We start from the raw sequence: 19,491 nt of genomic DNA, 5'->3' as shown, positions 1-19,491 counted from the left end.
TGTAGCCCACCAGGATCCTTGGTCCATGGGATTTCCCAGGCAAGAATACTGGAGTGGGTTGCCATTTCCTTCTCCAGGGGATCTTCCCGATCCAGGGATCCAACCCAGTCTCCCACATTGCAGGCAGATTCTTTACCATCTGAGCCACCAGAGAATCCCTTTAATAGCACAGGCTGTTGTCTCCCCCAGTTTCTTGTTTTGTCTAACTTCACAGATAAGTGATGACTCCTCACTGTTGCTTTGATTAGTCTCACCTCCCCTTCATGAGCCTGATCCAGCCAGGCTCATGCCAGGTAGGGGCGGCCGTCGTGGTGCGGAGAGGAGTGGGTGCCAACCCCACACTGTGAGTTCTCCCTGCTGACCGGACTGCGCTCAGCTCTCCCCGCCCTCCCCACTGAGCGCAGGTTAATTGATGGAGCCAACATCACGATGGAGGATGAGCATATGTGGCTGATCCCCTTCTCGCCGGGGCTGGACCACGTGGTCACGATCCACTTCGACAGAGCCGAAAGCATCGCAGGCCTTCGCTTCTGGAACTACAATAAATCTCCCGAGGACACCTATCGAGGGGTAAGCCGGGGAACAGCGGCCGCGCTCGGTCCCCTGTCAGGGAAACAGCGCCTTGATGAATGGCTGGTGTGGCTGCCGGAGAGGAGCGTAAATCCTCCAGAACTTTCCAAATGGAGCTGGGGGAGGTTACCGCTGGGGAGCGAGAGAGCTGCTGCCGTTTCCTTCTTCTGCAAACAGCAAATGCAGGCGAAAGAGCCCAGGGCAGACTCGGGGAACTGCAGCGCCTCATGGCCTCTGGGGACTCAGGGGTCCTCAGCGGCCCCCCCGTCCACAGTGCCTAGTTGCAGAGCCCTGGTTCCCTGAGAGCTTTGGGAACCACGTCTGGGCTGAGGGCTTCTCACACCTTTGTCATTTCACTGGACCCGCATCCCAGCCTCTGGGAGGCAGGTGTTATTACCCCCGTCTTTCAGGATACTGAAAACTGAGGTTCAGAAAGGCCCAGGCACTCACCCAAGGTCACACAGCTAGAGGCCCCGTCCCCGTGTGCCCGGCTTGGTTGCCCACACTCTGATTTCCACGGGGTGGAAAAGCAGAGGCCTCTGTTGGCTTGTGGAAAAGAGTTATCAGGAGGTGCCCCCTTTCATGGGCTTTTCTGCCTGGTGTGCCCATGAACCGTGAGACAGTTGTCCCCTCCCACTACATAGACGTGATGATGACCAGGTCACCTAAAGGTCGGCAATGCAGTTAAGACCCTAAAGTCACCAGGCGCTGCGTCTGAGTCTGTGTGACCATTGGCACGTGGCCTGCCTTCTCTGGACCTCAGTTTCCTTGTCTGTGAAAGGAAGAGGAGAAGGACACCTGCCTCTACCCCACAGAGGTTGACAAGGCCAGGACCTGGCCTGTGAGGCTGCCCTGAGCCCAGGTCTGGGCTCCTCACCACTTCCAGGTCCTCAAGATGCTGGTCATTTATCACAGCAGAATGATCAGTCCCCCTTCCACCATGCCCACCCCGCCCCTAACCTCCTTCAGGAGCCTTGGCTCCCCTGAGCATGCAATTTATAAACCCCCCGCCTGAGGCTGCCCTGGTGTCTTTGTAAGCATGCTCTCGGGTCAAGCGCGTATAAAATGTCAGCTATATTGGCATTAAAAAACATTCTTCTGCCTCAACTTGTGCCTCTGGGCCTTGCTCTTCCCTTGAGTGAATCCATTGGTCCAGTTGAGCTTCCACGATGCTAGATTTACCGCCTGGAAATGCTGGGCCTGGGGCCCCTCTTCCCAGGTGTGGCCCCCACCAGCTGCAGTACCAGTGACGAGTGGCCACTGTTGGGGGGTGGGCACCATCTGAGAGGGTGCAACCTGGCCGCAGTGAGATGGAAACTCTGGCCCCCTCCCTCCCTCCCTAGGAAAGGGTGCCTCAGATGCCTACCCCACAAGGCACTCCTGGGCACCCTGGCTCCAGGCCCCTGGCATGAGGTTAGAGCCAAGCCTGGCACTCCAGGAGGTGGGCTCCACACCCCTCCAGTGTGTCCTTGGGCAAATCGTTGACCTCTCTGAACTCTAGTTTCCTTCACTGTAAGATGGAGATGATAATTAAAGCTCCCTCTGAGGGAACGAATGGGGGGCTGGAGAAGTCAGGGATGCTTCCTGGAGGAGGTGGTGGTTCTAGAAGAAGGACAAGGGCTTCCTGGGCCTCAGCTTCACTTCAGGTGGCTTTCTCCACTGGGCAAACCCTGGCAGTGCTAGACTACATCCTGCCTGCTCCAAGTCCAGCAGAAGAGAGAACTCCTCTTTGCAAGCAAGCCAGCAAAACCCCAGGAGCCATGCCGATTGTTCTAGTCGAGTTCCATCTCTCTGAGCCAATCACATGGCTAGGGGGTGACAATTCTCTATCCGGCCAGGCCTGGGGCCTGGGCAGGAACCTTGAGGAAAGCAGAGTGGAGGTAGAGCAACAGCTTTGGGGTTGCCACATCCAGCCGTGCCTGGAGCTAGAGCCCCTCTAACACCTTCTAGGTGTATGCACCCTGTGACTGACTAGGAAGGGAAAGTGAAAGTCACTCAGTTGTGTCCGACTCTTTGCGACCCCATGGACTATACAGCATGGAATTCTCGAGGCCAGAATACTGGAGTGGGTAGCCTTTCCCTTCTCCAGGGGATCTTCCCAACCCAGCAGTCAAACAGAGTCTCCTGCATTGTAGGCAGATTCTTTACAAGCTGAGCTACCAAGGAAGCCCTGACTGACTATGGAGACCCCCTAACTGCTGAAGGAATGAAGGGCCCCCAGGTACATTGTAATCATGAGACCCAAGTCAGGGCCCCTTTCTTTCTGCACAGAGAAGCCTCTCTGTGTCTCCCAGGGGTGAAACGCCATCAGTTTGGTCGGCAGTGGTCCGTTCTGCTAACCATGAAGGAGCCCTGACTCCCCTTCTCTGCTCACGTATTATTACTGCTGCCCAGGGGACCAGAGCTGAGCCACCTCAGACCTGGCTGTTAGGCTCTGACATTGAATGGCTGGTTGCAGCCATCCGGCTGGCAAGATCTGGCCTAGAACAGGGGGACGTGTTAGCCCACATCCAATCAATTCAGCCAGGTCTCAGTAAACACCTACTGTGTGCCGGGCCCTAAGGTGGATGTAGAGATAATCCAGCCAGGGTCTGCCATCAGGGAGCCCAGAAACCACCCAGGACATAGCTATGGGGTACATGCCCTCAACAGGATGGGCCAAGGGCTCAAGAAGGAAAATCAGGAAGGAGTCCACTTCTGTTCCGAGGGAAAGGGCTAGGAGAGGAGAGGAGGTGTGAATCGGGGGTGGAGAAGGATGATCTAGGAAAATACTGGCCCACTGTGTGCCAGGCACTGTTCTGTTCTGGAGACTTTATGTAAGTTAGCTCCTCACTGAGCCCATTTAACAGATGAGGAAAATTGAGGCAGAGGGGTCAAATAACTTGCACAGCTACTCACGGTGGATCCCAGAGCAGCTGAGTCCATGCCCTTGACGACCCCAGCCCTCTGCAGCTGAGTAGACCAGAGAAGGTCCATATGTGTCCTCCATGGCAGGGGCCTCACCCACCTGCTCCTCTGCTGTCTGCCCAGGCGCCTGGCACAGAGTAGGGATGGCAATTGGAAAGGAGCCCCCTGACCAGGTGGGGTCTGGTCTGGGAGGAAGGCCTGGGGGGTTCTGTGAAGGCCCTCGATCGTAAATGGCAGCCACCAGGACCTCCAGCCACATCAGCGCTCACCACCCTCCTCACACCGGCTCCTTCTCTTCAGCCTTGTTGTTTTTTTTTTTCGTTTGCTAGGCCAAGATCGTCCACGTCTCCCTGGATGGCCTGTGCGTCTCCCCTCCCGAGGGCTTCCTCATCCGGAAGGGACCGGGCAACTGCCACTTTGACTTTGCTCAAGAAATCCTCTTTGTGGACTACCTGCAGGCCCGACTGTTGCCCCCGCCAGCCCAGAGGTGAGTGGAGCGGCTCCCCAGACGGTCCTTCCCAGCCTACGGGCCCTGGCTTTGCATCAGGCTCTGAAGCCTGTACCTAAAGCGCTTTGAAGTGATGATCAAACACATTGCTTTTCAACTTGGCCAGTTTTCTAAAGCTTAGCCAAGCCTCTCCGGAAGCCTGGGGATGTACCCACCTTGTCTGGGGATGTATGGGTTTCTCACAGTCTTGGGTGTTTGAGATTTTAAATGCTTCATTGGGCTTCCTGCTGGGGAAAGAGGCTCCAGGCTGCCTAGATTCCAGAAACGCCCGCTGGCCCATTCGTCGAGGGGCCTCCTTCGTCTGTTTCTGTGTTCCTGATTTAGAAAGAGTCAGAGAGGAAAACGGAGCCTAACATTTCATGGATTCGCTGGGATTGCTTGGCCCCAGTCTCAGCTGCTTTAAGTTGCTAACAATTTGTAAATGCCACGTTAAGTTTACTCATTTAAACCCCCTGATGTCCAAATACCAGAGGCCAAGCTCTCGAAACAAAATGAGTTTCCCTCTACTGTAGCTGGCATCACTCCTGGGGCCAGATACTGGAAATAGTCACTTAATTACAACATTGCCCTTGAAATTGAAGAAAGCAGGCCAGAGCCAGAAGTCACTGGCGGTAGGCCAGGGAGAGAAGCCCTGCAGGGAGGAATCTGGGGGAGGAGAGAGGCTCCCTCCTGGGTGCCTGCTCTGAGCCAGATGCTTTGTATTCATCCTTCAGATAATCCTTTCAACCATCTTTGAAGCAGGGGTTGTTATGCCCATTTCACAGATGTGGGAACTGAGGCCCAGGCTAGTGAAACCACTTGCTCAGGATCCACGAAGCCAAAGCCTGCAGGGCTCTCCCCACCTCCCAGCCTCTTCTCCCTGCCTGTCTCCTATCCCAGCCCACACCCCCGACTGGCTGCTTTTTGGAGCAAACACCAACTGCCCAGCTCCTTCCCACCAGCCTTTGCTCTGGGTGCTGTTCATCTTGGAAGGCTCAGCTCTGACTCTTCCCATGGCTGCTTTCTCCTTAGCTCAGACATCACGTCCCTGACCACCGCCTGGGGTAGTAACCTGCCCGCTCCCAGCACCACAATCCGTGGGTCCATCATGGGTCTCAGCTCTTAGCATTGAGTGGACTTAACCTTGTTCATGAAGGGACTGAGGTCGAATGGGATGGTTCAGAGTGTGGACCCTGAAACCAGATGACCTCGGGTCACATCCCACTTCTGCCACCTCCCAGCTGTGTGACCTTGAGCAAGTGACTTCACTTCCTTGTGCTCCAGGGACATGAGAGAACTCAGCTCCCAGGGTTGTTGTGAGGATTATGAGTCAAACCCGAGGCGACGAGCCTCTCCCGGTGGATGGGAACTCCGTGTGAGCAGAAGCTTGTCTGTCCCTCCCCCACCGCCTCCCAGGGGGAATAACTGACCAGCGACTCGGGCCACTACAATCCTCTGCTTCTGTGTTTGCAGGCTGGACACGAAGCGCCTGGAGCGGGCGAGCATGGACTACGAGGCGCCCCCGATGCCCTGCGGCTGTATCCTCCTCCTGTTGGTGTTTAGTCACTCAGTCGTGTCTGACTCTTTTAAGACCCTGTGGCCTGCAGCCCACCAGGCTCCTCTGTCCATGGGATTTCCCAGGCAAGAATACTGGAGTGGGTTGCCATTTCTTCCTCCAGGGCATCTGCCCCACTCAGGGATCGAACCCAAGTCTCCCGAGTCGCCCGCACGGCAGGAGGATTCTTTACTGCTGAGTCATCCGGGGACTCCTCCTCCTGCCACCCACACGTTGCACAGCGAAGGCCTTCAGGGCCACACCCAGAACCCAGGGAGAGGGCCAGGCCCTTGTAGCTCCTTGCTGGCCCTGGGGCGGGATCTGGGTGTTCGCTGCGGCACTGGGTCTCAGCCAGGCCGCAGCCGAGGCAGCGGAGCCCATGCAGGGAAACTGCGGAGAGGTTGGGCGGGCTCCCAGGTCCTCACGGAGACGGTGCTTCTGGGACTGGGGTGGGCAACACAAGTTCTGGACCCCACCCCCCTGCTGGACTGAGGTTCAGAAGGCAGCGCCAAGGACTGTCGCTGGGAGGGGCTGGAGAAGTGGGAACCCACCTGGGGATGGGGCTGGGGGCTCTCCTTGGAACCAGACAGGGAGGAGGTGAAAAGGGAAGGAGTCGTAGCTCAAACGTGCTGGACCCCTCCTGCCGCCTGGCACTGTCGGCAGTGGGTCGCCTGTGTGAACTCTCTGGTTAGCCCTGTGAGGCGGGCACTGCTAGCATGCCCATTTCACAGCAGAGAACACTGAGGCCCAGGATGGTTAAGTAATTTGCCGGCTCACACAGCTGGGAAGAGGCAGAGTCAGGTCTAGTGAGCACAGACAGCCTGGCACTCTCTTGCCTGTTCTCCCCCGAGGACCACCTCTGACTTAACCCCCTCGGGATCACCCTCCCACTTCGCAGGCTCCTTGGCCCGCCTGCTCCTGGGGATGCTGGGAGCCAGTGGAGGACAGGGCTGCGGAAGGGCTGGCACCTGGGATGCAGTCAGCAACAGGAGGGGGTCACCCTGGCACAGCCCATCCCCCCAGAGCTGTGACACTCCCACAACCTGCCTTGCCATTCACGCCCTCCACACTTGAAATGGGTGGAGGAGGGAACAGGTACTCTGTTCTTGTCATTTTACAATCAGGGAAACTGAGGCAAGAGGTGGTTTTTTTTTTTTTTTTGAGGTCAGGTCACTGTTCAGTCCTATACACTGAGTTTGTGACAGATGCTTCTCCATCCTGCCAACTCCCTGAAGGACACCCTCCCTGCCCGTTGCCCTGTCTCCCGGGGCCTGGAGAAAGCTTCTGAATTCTTCAAACACACATACACACATTCATATTGCTGTTTAAATGAAAGAAAATTTCATGCCACATACATTTTGATTGACTTCAGTCTCGGAGGGGAAAAAAATCATTTTTTTCTCTCGTTCATCTCTTTAAACCCATATATATATATATATATATACACACACACACACACACACACACACACACATATATATATATCCCTGTTATCTTTGTAATTGTTTCCCTCTGTTCTCCAGAAAATTAAGCCTGTTTTTTCCTTAATAACATGTTCCAGTCATTTTCCAGTTTCAGCTCCTGACCAGCTGGGGTGACCCCTATTACATCGGTCTTACCGGCCTGGAGCTGTACGACGAAAGGGGAGAAAAAATCCCTCTTTCAGAGAACAGTATCCTTTCTAGGCAGAAGCGGGGCTCCAGCCAGACTGCAGGGAGCCCGGGAGGGCCCGGGGGAAGGAACAGAATCCTTGAATGTAGAGGGAAATGTCCCTGGAGGAACCAGACCTGGAAAAAAATGCCACGGCTGCTGCTCAATCACTTCAGTCGTGTCTGACTCTTTGTGACCCTATGGGCTGTAGCCTGCCTGGCTCCTCTGTCCATGGAATTCTCCAGGCAAGAATACTGGAGTGGGTTGCCATGCTCTCTTCCAGGGGATCTTCCCAACTCAAGGTTCAAACCCAGGTCTCCCACTTTATAGGCGGATTCTTGACCAGCTGAGCCACCAGGGAAGCCTATGAATATTGGAGTGGGTAGCCTCTCCTTTCTCCAGGGGGATCTTCCCGACCTAGGGATTGAACCCAGGTCTCCTGCATTGCAGGCAGATTCTTTACCAACTGAGCCACTAGGGAAGCCCAGCAACCCCTTTTATTCGGGCCTCTAGCAGCTCCACGTACCCATGTTTTCCAGCCTGCTCTCTGCATACTTGCCTCTCCTTTCCTTGAAACCGGCCACCCCTCCGCTCTCACCCCCACTCCCCTCAGCCTCCTCACCTTCCTTTTCCCCCAGAACATGTCTAATTTGGCTGACACTCCTCCAGCAGCCCTGAGCAGCAGGCAGCGGCTCAGCCCACCCCGGCATCCCCCCCAGGCCACGCCATCAGCGTGATGGGGGCTGGCGGCCGCAAGAGGGGCCCACAGTGCCTGGAGCCGAACACACTGCTTTGGGTTATGATAGCTTAGAGATGTCCTCAGATATCGCCGCCTTCCCTGACAGCGTCAACTCCCTGGAGGGCGTGTGCGGGGACGTCCGGACCCCTGACAAGCTCATCGACCAAGTGAACAACACCAGCGATGGCAGACACATGTGGTTGGCCCCCATCCTGCCCGGCCTGGTGGGTTCCGGAGGCTCCCAGCCCTGGGGTGGATGGGGGGCTGGCGGGGCGGCAGGGTGTGTGTGGCACTTTCTGTCCCCAGTCTCAGCGACACATCTTCCTTCCAGGCCAAGTTAACCTCGAAACAAGTCAGAATGCCCAGGGGCTGCCAGGAAGGCTCAGGTCTTTGCTAACACATCTTCCCAGCCAGAGGTCTTTCCCTTTGCTCTGGGGGTGCTGATTATCAGGTGGGCCTCTGAGGCCAGGATCCCAGCACAGCAGGCCTGGGGGCGTGGGCAGCCCTCAGTCCCTGTGAGCCTCCCTCTCCAGTTCTCTTTCCTGTTTCTGCTTCGCTCTCCTCTTCCCTCTAGCCCCAGCCTCTCCACATTCCTGATTTCTGCTCCTTCTTTATGTCACCGGGTACTTGATCCCCACCTTGCCTCTCTCTGTCCTCAGACCTGCCGGGTAAGCTCTTCCAACCCACCGACTCAGTCTCCCAGATCACAGACTCTACAAGTGTCGCACCTGTCTTTTTGCTGCAAGCCTGATGGCGAACCTGGGGGTGGGCCTTTGCTCATCTGGGCCTGGCCGATGGTGGTGGCAAGGGAGGCGAGGGGCCACTCGGGATGGGATGGGGCGGATCGCAGCCCCCCAGCCTCTCAGCCACGGGCCCAGATGCCTGGGTAGATGTGCAGCAGGGGCTAGGGTGCCCACCCCTGTGACCCCGGAGGGAAGACAAGGGATACATTCTCCTCTCAAAATCCTCCCAGGAAGGGGCAGCATCCCTGCGATGTTCCATCAGATTCCCTTGAGCAGAGGCCGACCCCCCCGGCCCCAGCCCCACCACTGCAGACGGGAAGTGCATCGATCTGTCAGCTTTCACACCTGGGGCCGCAAGCTGGTGGCCCCTAGCCAGTCTAGCCTTCGGCCATCTTGACCTTGACCAGCAGGCATTTGCCATTCTTTCACACGAAGACTTTCGGGTGTGGGGCAGTCTCCCCGTTTGTCCTCTCTCAGCTGGACTCAAGTATTTGTATCCATTGAGTCCCATGGGCACTCACTTGGAGGCCCCTCATCTAAATTGTTTCCATGGTACAAGCAGAGAAGGCTGACTTTTCCTGTACCCTCCTATGTCCTCTTGGGGCTGAAACCCTGGGCCTGGGTCAAAGCTAAGCCTGCAGCCTGTGGCCAACAGTGAATTCTGTTTGCTTTATCCTATCTTGCAAGGGCTCCCGCACTAATATTTGAGAGTCTATGTTGGGGGTGGGGAGCTGGTGGGGGGCTCTTGGGTCCCACTTTACTAGCTGATTTTTGCCACTGATTGGAACACCCCCCCCACCCCGCCCCCACTACCCCACACCAGAGGTTCAAAGATCTCTGCTGAAATTAACCAGCACCGCCTTCCTGGGCAGTCAGCGATGCTTTTCATTTGTGATTCAGGGAAAGGACAAACAGGGGTCACAGCTGTGCTGATTGCTCCCCAAGGGTAGGGGGGGGTGTGCCTCTTGGCTCTGGAGTCGGGGGCCATCGCCCTTGGCCCCGGGAGCCCCAGACTGTGTTTCTGGGCCTGGCCTGGAGGAAAAGGAAGGGTGTCCCCGATTCTCCGCGGGCATTTAAATGAGAGCCACGCCAGGCCCAGAAAACAGGCCCTTCAACAGCTAGCTCAGCGGTTTGTTGCAAACGCAGCCACACGTGACCTGACTCAAGATGGGCTTCGGGGAGATGAGAGGCAGTGAGAACCCCACGCCCGGCAGCCCCAGAGAAGCCCAGCCGGCTGACACGGGCCCACGCCTGGCACCCCCCGGCCCAGCCCCTTGCCTCTGTTCCCAAACACGCCTGTTTGAATTAGTTCTTCACTCTGACAGGTGAACCGGGTTTATGTGATTTTCGACCTGCCCACTACGGTGTCAATGATCAAACTGTGGAATTACGCAAAAACACCACATCGAGGGGTGAAGGAGTTTGGCGTAAGTACTTATTAGCTGGGTTTTGGGAGATAATTATGCCCATTGGTAATTAGGCCACCGGCAATTATCATTTGTCACACTTTGATTTACTTCTGTCGGCTGCAACCTTAGACACAAATGCTGGGTCCTCAGAGGCAGGGATCTATGCCATCCGTCCATGAATTCAAAGGCTTTCTCTGAGTGATTTGAGTCATCACCCCGAAAAAACAGAACGCTGCTTTTCTTTCATCTTTTCTCCTCGAATCACAGTGGTGTGGGGAGTTCTTCCTGCCAGGGGGCAACTCAGGAGAGTGGGGGGTCCTGGGGGTCAGAGACCCGAGTTTGCCTCTGAGCTGCCACGTGGGTTTAAGATTTGAGCCCTCGGAGCCTCAGTATCCTCATCGGCAACGTGGGGCTGGTCCAGGCGCCTTTCCTGGCCATCGTGAAGATCTGAAATCACAGCATGGGCTGAGTACGTAGTAGCCGAGCCCTTGGGCAGTGATGCCCTTCACGTGCGGTCACATGGGAAGGGGGAGGGCAGCACTGGGCCGCAGCCCCTCTTCTGCCTGTCCAGCTCCTGGTGGATGACTTGCTCGTGTACAACGGGATCCTGGCCATGGTGGGCCACCTGGTCGGGGGCATCTTGCCCACGTGCGAGCCCACGGTGCCCTACCACACCATCCTCTTCACTGAGGACGCGGACATCTGTCACCAGGAGAAGCACACCGCCATCAGGTGCGCCCCTCCCACACCGACCTGGCCCCATGACCTCCCCTCCTCTCCGATCTCCCCCCGCCAGCCCTAACGGTGGAGGATGGCAGGGACCTGCCGTCTGGAGCCGGAAGGCACCTTCTGGTTTTTCCCTCTCCGCAGCAATCAGGTAGAGGACCAGGATGTGCAGATGATGAATGAAAACCAAATCATTACCAACTCGAAGAGGAAGCAGAATGCAGTTGACCCAGGTCAGTTTCCTTCTCTGCTCAGAGCACCCCTCCCACCCCGCTTCCAGGGTCTGGTTGGAACAGAGAAGGAGCTGGCAGCATCAGACACTGTCTGTCATCCCTGCCAGCCCTCAGCCCCCTCTTCACCTAGGAGCCTGCCTGGGGGGCTGTGAAATGGGTGATGGGGTCAGAACCCTGGGAGTAACATGGTATGCTTCCCGGAAGCCAGGTCTTGCAGGTACAGAGAGGAGAGGGCCATTGAGGGCAGAAGCGCTATATAGAGAGGGTGGCCTTGGACCATGGGAAACCCAGAGAGGATGCGAAGGGTGAGGGCTTCCCGGAGAGGGGATCCTTGAACTTGATCCTAAAAGATACACAGGGCTGGGCAGGCAGAGGGAACAGTGTGGGCGAGCCTGCTCTGAGCTCGAGGCTGCTGGGGGCGGAGGCCAGGTCTCCAGGGGCCTTGAGTGCTGAGACCCCAGGCGGTGTGGGTTTCACCCCCAGGGCAGGGGGCAGCCCTTGGGGATGGAGGCTGGGTAACACTGCTTCCTCTTGTGCTCCCCCTCCACAGCCTTACGCCCCAAAACCTGCATCAGCGAGAAGGAGACAGCGAGACCGTGGTGGTGCTGACCGGCGAAGGAGCGGGCTGGTCCTCAGCCAGGACGGGGCTCCATCACCAGCCCCCACGCAGCATCTGCATCCCTGGCCCTCAGGAATTCGTTCGGGCCGGCCCAGACCCCAGACCCCAGAGGGCGGAAGGGAGCTGCAATACAGAGGGGCCCAGTGGGAAGAAGGAACTCGAAGGGTGAACCGCCCTGGGAAACACAGGAGTTCAGGGGGAAGAAGGGGTGTGTGGTCTTCCACTGGCCCCTGCGGTCCTGGGGTCAGCACAGGGAGCCCAGGGACTCCTGGCTCCGTGACTTTCTGGTGAGATCCCGCAAAGCAGGCCCATCATGGGATCCGTGGGATCTGCCTGACTCGAGGTAACACAGTGACGTGGCCTGGTGAGGCCTCCCAGCCAGCCGCCCCAGGGCCTGGGGCATGGCTGAGCCGGGTGGAGGAGACCAGGCCTCAGACACCAACACCAACGGGCGTGGGGCCCTGCCTTCCGAGGCCCCCACCCCCACTGCATCCCTGCCTCACCTGGGGGCTGGCAGAGCTGGCCGAGAGGGTGGGGTTCTCCCCTGGACCCCTCCTGGACTGCTACCATCCCTTCACTCATCCCGGGGCCGGGGGGTCCCACCCAGGCCTGGTGGAGAAAGAGGGATCCCGTGAGGGTCCCTGGTCATGCTGTATCTCTGTCCTCTGGTTAAGCCCGAGAAGGGATCGGGAACTGTGGAACTGAGGCAGCTGAACCCACCTGCCGCCCTGAGTCAGCCCTGTACCCCCATCCGGCATGCAGGCCCTCCCTGCAGTGCTGCCAGGCCCAGACAGGACAGGCAGGCAGCGTCCTACCCCAGGGGGCCAGGAGGGCCCATCCAGATGCCCTCTAGATGCCAGGCCGGGAGACAGAAGACCAGTGCCACAGCCGCACCCTCAGCCCCAGAGGCCACGCCCCCTGCCACTTGAACTAGCCTGGGGGTGGGGGGCGCACTCCCTCTGTCTGATCCAGGCTTTTCTCCCTTTCCATCCGTTCTTGTCCCTCTGCGTCCTGGGCCCCAGGTGGTGAGGTTCTTGTTGCCCAGGGGTCCCCACACCTTTGCCCTCTTCCAGCAGCTTCTGGGCAAGTTGGACATGTGCCTTGCCCCACGAGCCACGTGAAGCCCAGATCACATCTATTTTCATCTGTGTAACAAGCTCAGATCAGGGACCTCATTGGTTTCCCAGTGGTGGGTAATTTCTCGTTCCAAATATTAATCCATTGTTTTCCTGGCTCCCAGCCCGGCCCCACTGCCGCCATACTGTACTCCAAGAAGGTTCCTATGCAACCAAAAGCCCCAGCAAATACTTTATGAGCTTTGCAGCTTCAGCCGAGCAGCTATGCAAATGCGTTTTTCATTAGGAGCATGGGGCCAGACGTGAAGATAAGGAATTGTTTCTCCCAGAGAAGATCCATAATTTTGGTAGCTTCCAAGCCCCCAGTTTCTAGGCTCACCTCACCCTCCCGGATGTGGCAAGCACCTCCACCTCTGGGCCTCCAGACTCCCAGGAGAATCGGGGGTGGTGCAGCAGAGAGGGGAGAGTTGATCGACTTTTAGTAACCCAAACCAGTACCTTGGCTTTAAAGGGAGCCCAGCCTTCTATTCCCGCCTGAGGCATTTGTAACAGGTCAGATATGTTTGGGAGATCACACAAGTACCACACTCACTTGCTCCCAGGATCTCAGTTGATATTTATAATAATTGTATGTACCATGCAAGTTAGGAGGGGAGGGAAAAAAAAAAGCTGTACAGGCATTAACTCTAAAATAAATTTCTATTTTTTTCTCTTGCAAGATCAATAAAAGATGTTATTAAGAATATGGTCTGATGTGCTAGATTTGGGGTCAGACAAGAGGGAGACTGTGCTGCCTCCAAGAATGGACTGAGTTCACTGGAGGCCAACCACTCCCTCTTCCCACCTGCGAATGAGGTCGTGATCCTGGCCAGATAATAGAAGCCCATACGGTTTACCAGAGAAGGTGATGGCACCCCACTCCAGTACTCTTGCCTGGAAAATCCCATGGACGGAGGAGCCTGGCGGGCTGCAGGCCATGGGGTCGCTAAGAGTTGGACACGACTAAGTGACTTCACTTTCACTTTTCATGTTCATGCATTGGAGAAGGAAATGGCAACCCACTCCAGTGTTCTTGCCTGGAGAATCCCAGAGACGGGGGCGCCTGGTGGGCTGCCGTCTCTGGGGTCACACAGAGTCGGACACGACTGAAGCGACTTAGCCGCAGCAGCATATGGTTTACAGCGGCTGTTATTCCCAGGTGGCGCTAGTGGTAAAGAACACGCCTGCCAAAGCAGGAGACATAAGGAACTCAGGTTCGATCCCTGGGTCAGGAAGATCCCCTGGAGGAGGGCCTGGCAACCCACTCCAGTATTCTTGCCTGGCGAATCCCATGGACTGAGGAGCCTGGTGGTAGGGTCGCAGAGTCGGACACAACTGAAGTGACTTAGCACATATGCCTGGAACTGACTCGTTTCACCCGAGTTCAGCCTTGGAGGGTAGGTGTGATTACAATCCTCCTTTTACAGATACAGGAACTAAGGCACAGAGAGGCTGAGTAACTTGCCCGAGACACTCAGCTTGGGGAGCTATTAGTATACAAATCCTGAGATAACCACGGGAGAACTGGGGTGAAATTTCCTGGACCCTGGGGTTTCCCTTCAGCATGAGTGGATCCTGAAATCACAGCCCCCAAATTGATTGCTGGCTCCTCCCGCGGTTCCCCACCCCTGCTTCCTTTAGGGGTGAGTATCAGCGTCCGGATAAAGCAGCCTTCGAGGAGGAAGAAGGTTCAGTTGAAGGGGCTAGTGGTCTAGACTGCAGCTCAGTTGCCAGCAGTTGTATTGGGGGCTGGGTAAGGGGGCCCTCTGGAGACCCTCCCTCCATCTATTAAACTGGCCAGAGGGGAGAGGGCTTCTGTCCTGCCAGCATGTAGGGATAATGGCTGGGCCTCTACTGGGCCAACCCCGCCCCCGGCTCCCCTCTGAGTTCCTGTGAAGACAGAGGGGCCCTGCCCTGCCAGGGCCTGGTACTACCGGGGCTTGTGTCTCTGGGCCAGCCCGGGAGACTGTGAACGCAGGCCAGCCCTCCCTGCATTCCAGCCGTGGGCTGGGAGCCGGCCGAGCATCCCAGCTTCTAAGCCTTTCCAACCACCAGCCAGAGCGCTGGGCCTGGGTCCCTATTGTTCAAGGGCCAGGCAAGCAACACCAGGGGGCAAAGCTGGCCTTGCAGGACCTGGTCAACAGAGCAGCCCAGGCACCTTCTGTGGCTCAGAGCCCAAGGTCCCGCCACACCAGGTCTTCAAGGGGTTTGAAAGAAGCCAGGAATCCAGGTGTTGTATTTATTTTTAATGTGAAATCTAACTTTTAAATGTTGGCTCTAACAAACATAGAGTGAGCCAAGTAAATCCAGTTACAGGTCCTATGTAGCTGACCCTCCACCACAGCTCCCATCCTAGCTCAGCATGAACATCGGCCCCCGCTTCCTTCCTGGCTCCCTGGAGCCTGCAGTCCCTGACCTGAAAGTCAAACTATTAGTCACTCAGTCGGGTCCCACTGTTTTCAACCCCATGGACTGTATAGCCCGCCAGGCTCCTCTGTCCATGGGATTCTCCAGGCAAGAAAATTGGAGTGGGTTCCCCTCCCTTCTCCAGGGCATCTTCCCAACCGAGGGATTGAACCTGGGTCTCCTGCATTGCAGGCAAATTCTTTACCATCTGAGCCAGCAGGGAGGCCCGCAGTCCCTGATGCAAGGCTCCATGAATGCCCAGGGCTGGTTCACCCCAGTCCTTCTCACCTTTCCAGGGAGGTAAAGAGAGGGAGGAGACTATTCCTGGCCCCGCCCCTCTTGCCCAGGGGGTCAGTGGAGTGACCTCAGCGGACTGAAGGTGCAGTTTCCACCCCCAGCCTTTCTGGGGAGCAGAGGCCTTCCTCTCCCTCCACATCCCGCTTCTCTGCCCATTCCCTGGGTCCCACCCCCACCCTGTAATCTACAGGGCTGTAAATCAGCCCCGAGCTGCAGCTGTCAGGGGCACGGGGGCTGGTTGGCACCCAGGCATGGCTGCAGGGAATGAATCTTGGCCACAGCTGACAAGAGGGTTAAGGAAGAGCAGGCAGAGTCTCCCAGGGGAGCCTCCCCTCAGGCCCCATCCCCTGGGGACCTGCCTTCTCTGACCCACAGAGGGAAGGACCTGCTTCTGTCTGTCTGTTTCTTTGGCTCCAGCACTGACACCACAACCTCAGAGGGCCCCCCAGAGCCTGCCAAGGCCGTTTCTGTAGCCAGACCGGTGGCCGCTGCCCCCACACTCGGGCTTGTTTGCTGAGATGTCCTGAGTCCCTCCCCAGACCTCACCTCCCACCCCCGCCTGAAGCAGCGTGGTCCCTTCCTGAGGCCCCAGCACCTCCCCTTCCCCATCACTCAGCCTCACCCTCAGCCTCCTCGGGATTGGCTGGCTGCACTGGTCTGCCAGTTTCTTGCTTCTCTAAAAAAACTGGAAGCTGTGGCAGCTCTGGTCCCATGTTACCAGATGGTCCCAAAAGCCAGAGCTGGCCCTGAGCCCGGGCAGCGGCTCCCCAGTCACCACACTCGCCACCCGCCCCTGTCGTCTCGCGCTCGGCCTGCTGCCCTCCCCGCATCGCTTCACGCTTCACAGCCCTACAGGCATCCGAATTCACACCTGGAGACAGAGGCAGGTCATTTACATGGAGGAGCAGGAGGGGACGGGGTGACAGTGATGGGGCCTCACCCTCCTGCGCACGCAGAGGCTCTCGTGTGGCTCAACGACTCAAGCTTCTGGTGTCCAGTCAGGGAACAGGCCCAGGACAGGTGCCGGGGGGAGGTACGGGGGCCTCTGCCAAATGGGCTGTGTGTCCCTGGGTGCTTGGGGCTGGTGGTCAGGCATGTCCCTGGACCTCTACATGGCAGTCATGACACCACTTCCCGGCTCCCAGCCTCTGGGAAGCTGTTCCACTCACACACACTCCTAACACAGGGGCAGGCTTTAGCTGTCATCTTCTGTGATAATAACAACCAAAGTCGTAACTGTCAGTACAGGGACTTCCCTGGTTGCCCAGTGGCTAAGACTGTGCTTTCAATGCAGAGGGCCTGGGTTCGATCCCCGGTCAGGAACTAGATCCCACATGCCGCACCTAAGAGCCCACACTTTGCAACTAAAGATCCAGAATGCAGTGACTAAGACCCAGTGAAGCCAAATAAATGTCAGTCAGTACATACTAAGCTCTCACCTGACCTGGATGCTCTATGGGTTCGTCACTGAAGCTGCGTATCACGGTTAGACGCTGAGACTTCATGCTGCAGGTACCCATTTCTCAGCAAGTTGGTCATGGAGAGCAACCTGGGGCTGCCTGGCCAGGGTTCAAGTCCAGACCCCACTACCTCGTAGCTGTGAGCAACCTTACGCCCATGCCTCCTCGGCTTCCTTACCCAGGCCTCAGGATGCTACACCTGCTCCTCAGAATCACTCTGGGCATCCTTAGGAGCATCTCCTGGGAGGCAGGGCACACTGGCTGAGTTCCACAATGGCCCTCATCTTCTTCTTGTTCAGTCGCCCAGTCGTGTCTGACTCTTTGTGACCCCATGGATGGCAGCATGCCAGGCCTCCCTATTCCTCACCATCTCTCAGAGTTTGCCCAAGTTCTTGTTCATTGCATCAGTGATGCTGTCTAGCCATCTCATTCTCTGACGCCTTCTTCTTTGGCCCTCAATCTTTCCCAGCATCAGGGACTTTTCCAATGAGCCATCTGTTTGCATCAGATAACCAAAATACTGGAGCTTCAGCTTCAGCATCAGTCCTTCCAGTGAATATTCAGGGTTGATCTCCCTTAAGATTGACTGGCTTGATCTCTTTGCTGTCCAAGGGACTCTCAAGAGTCTTCTCAGCACCACAGTGTGAAGGCATCAATTCTTCAGCACCCTGCCTTCTTTACAGTCCAGCTCTCACAACCATACGTGACCACTGGAAAGACCATAGCCTTGACTGTACAGACCTTTGTCGGCAGAGTGATGTCTCTGCTTTTCGACATGGGAGGAGGGAATGGCAAACCACCCCAGTGTACTTGCCATGAGAACCTCATGAATCTTCATCTTACAGGTGTATAAACTGAGGCTTTCACAGCAAGAGTGGCCTGGGGGCTGAGATGGGAGGCTGCTCAAAAGGGCAGCATGGCCCTCCTGATTTTCCTGGATTCCTCCCAGCCTGGGCTGGTTGGTCCACGAAGGGCGCCGGCCTTAGAGAATGAGTGCTGTCTCCCCTCCCATGCCAGCTCTTGACCTGTGGAGCCCCTCTCTTGCCTCCTCTCCCTAACCCACCCTGCGTGCACCCCTCCACCTGACAGCCACCCACCCACCCTGGAAGTTCCAGGGGAGGGAAGGTCAGGAGTGTATGTAGAAGGGGGCTTGGTGCCCTGACGCACCATCTTGGCCTCCTGGCATGGAACTCGTCCCGAGCAAAGGCCCCTTACTGCTCCCCCAGAGCCCCAGGCCCCCTCCCTCCCCCACGTCCTGGCCAGTCCTGGCCTCTGCCCGCTGCCCACTCCCTTGCCAGGCCTCTGGCCATTCCCCAGCCTCCGGCCTCCCTGCAGGCCGAGGCTCAGACAGCATCCGTCCAAGATGAATTATGGCCCAAGAAGCAATTACCAGGGTATGGTGGGCCGGGCCGCGTGGGCACGGGGCAGAGGTCTCGCGTTGTGATTTCCTGTCTGTCTACGCAATAAATCTCCACGTGGAAGAGATTGGTTTTTCCTCATGACTGATGGTCGTTGTCTTCAGTCCCACGGCGGGGCTGTCCTCCGGTGGGGCGGTGTAACGTGCTCATCGCCCACAGCCCCCGGGTGAGAGGCGAGGGGGCAAGACTCCAGGCCCCCCAGGCTGTGTGCTCCAGGGCTCCATCTCTCCTGACTTGGGGACAGGGGCTTTTCTAAGTCATCCACTTGGAGAACAGTCTTTCCTGGTTTTCACCAAGGCCCCGCGTGGCCTACAGCATCCCTGCCTGCATAGCATCGAAGCCCAGGAGGGAGGCTCAGAGAAAGGCTGGTCCAGGCCCGGCGCTCCCTACCCCCTCACTCCCTCCCCACCTCCCAGCAGGACCCACAGCAGCCCCTCTCTGGTCACCTTGCCTCAGCCCTTCACCCCATCTCCCAGACCCGGAAGCACTTCCCAAAATGAAAAGCCGGTGTGTCCACCTCTTAACACCCTCCTGTCAGCGGTTCTCTGCAGCCTTCGGGTGAAGGTCAAACTTCCCGTCACCATGAGGCCCCACACCAGCTGACCCCAGATGCACACTCAGCAGCAACCCTCATGCCCTCACCTGGGGCTCCAGGCACCGTGTCCTGCCCCAGGGCTGCACCCAGGCACATGGCATTCTGTCAGCCCCAGGGCCTTTACACATGCTCTGACTTCTGCCCACACCATCTCACCGCCTCCTTCCTCATCCCTCAGAGCCTGCTGCCACGGCCCTTCCTCTGAGAGGCCCACCCTCACCCCTGCAGTTTAAATCCAGACTTTCTGTGGTTCGCCTACACAGCACTTCTCACAATCTGAACTGAAAACTTTTGCTGTTGGAATTATTGGAGTCATCTCTGTTTCCTCCCTGGAATACTCCCTCCACGAGGATGGAATCGGTGCCTTTCTGACTCACCGTGGCAGCTCCAGTGCACACTCAGCGCCTGCCACACGGAAGCCCCTTGGCAAATAGTTCTCGATGAATGAAGACCCACACAGGTCAGCAATAGCCTCGGGATTTTAACTAACTCCTCAGCCCTGGGTGCTTTCCTCTGTCCCCACTTCCTCCCAAGGAGGGGTCCGCACCCTGGTGGCAGCAGC

The 19,491-nt window shown here is 57.2% G+C and overlaps 1 protein-coding gene across 13 annotated transcripts in view; it reads left to right on the top strand.

Annotated features, from left to right (window-relative positions):
* The window catches only part of KATNIP (katanin interacting protein), a 229,795-nt gene extending 216,338 nt beyond the window's left edge, over positions 1 to 13,457 (top strand). For all 13 annotated transcript variants that reach the window (XM_086375203.1, XM_086375198.1, XM_086375204.1 and 10 more), the window contains 9 exons: positions 405 to 570; positions 3,807 to 3,964; positions 5,438 to 5,502; positions 7,081 to 7,191; positions 7,993 to 8,132; positions 9,977 to 10,078; positions 10,632 to 10,792; positions 10,931 to 11,019; positions 11,570 to 13,457. In XM_086375203.1, coding sequence (XP_086231329.1) covers positions 405 to 570; positions 3,807 to 3,964; positions 5,438 to 5,502; positions 7,081 to 7,191; positions 7,993 to 8,132; positions 9,977 to 10,078; positions 10,632 to 10,792; positions 10,931 to 11,019; positions 11,570 to 11,628 — 1,051 coding nt within the window. In that variant the 3' untranslated portion in view covers positions 11,629 to 13,457. The remainder of the gene's footprint in view (positions 1 to 404; positions 571 to 3,806; positions 3,965 to 5,437; positions 5,503 to 7,080; positions 7,192 to 7,992; positions 8,133 to 9,976; positions 10,079 to 10,631; positions 10,793 to 10,930; positions 11,020 to 11,569) is intronic.
* The last annotated feature ends 6,034 nt before the right edge of the window (positions 13,458 to 19,491 follow it).

Source organism: Bos grunniens, chromosome 25, assembly GCF_055505025.1.
Source record: "Bos grunniens cultivar Pamir isolate PY7600 chromosome 25, Bosgru_T2T1.0, whole genome shotgun sequence".
Lineage (NCBI taxonomy): Eukaryota > Metazoa > Chordata > Mammalia > Artiodactyla > Bovidae > Bos > Bos grunniens.
The sequence above is the reverse complement of the archived record's forward strand: the minus strand, read 5'-3'. Positions and strand labels throughout refer to the sequence as shown.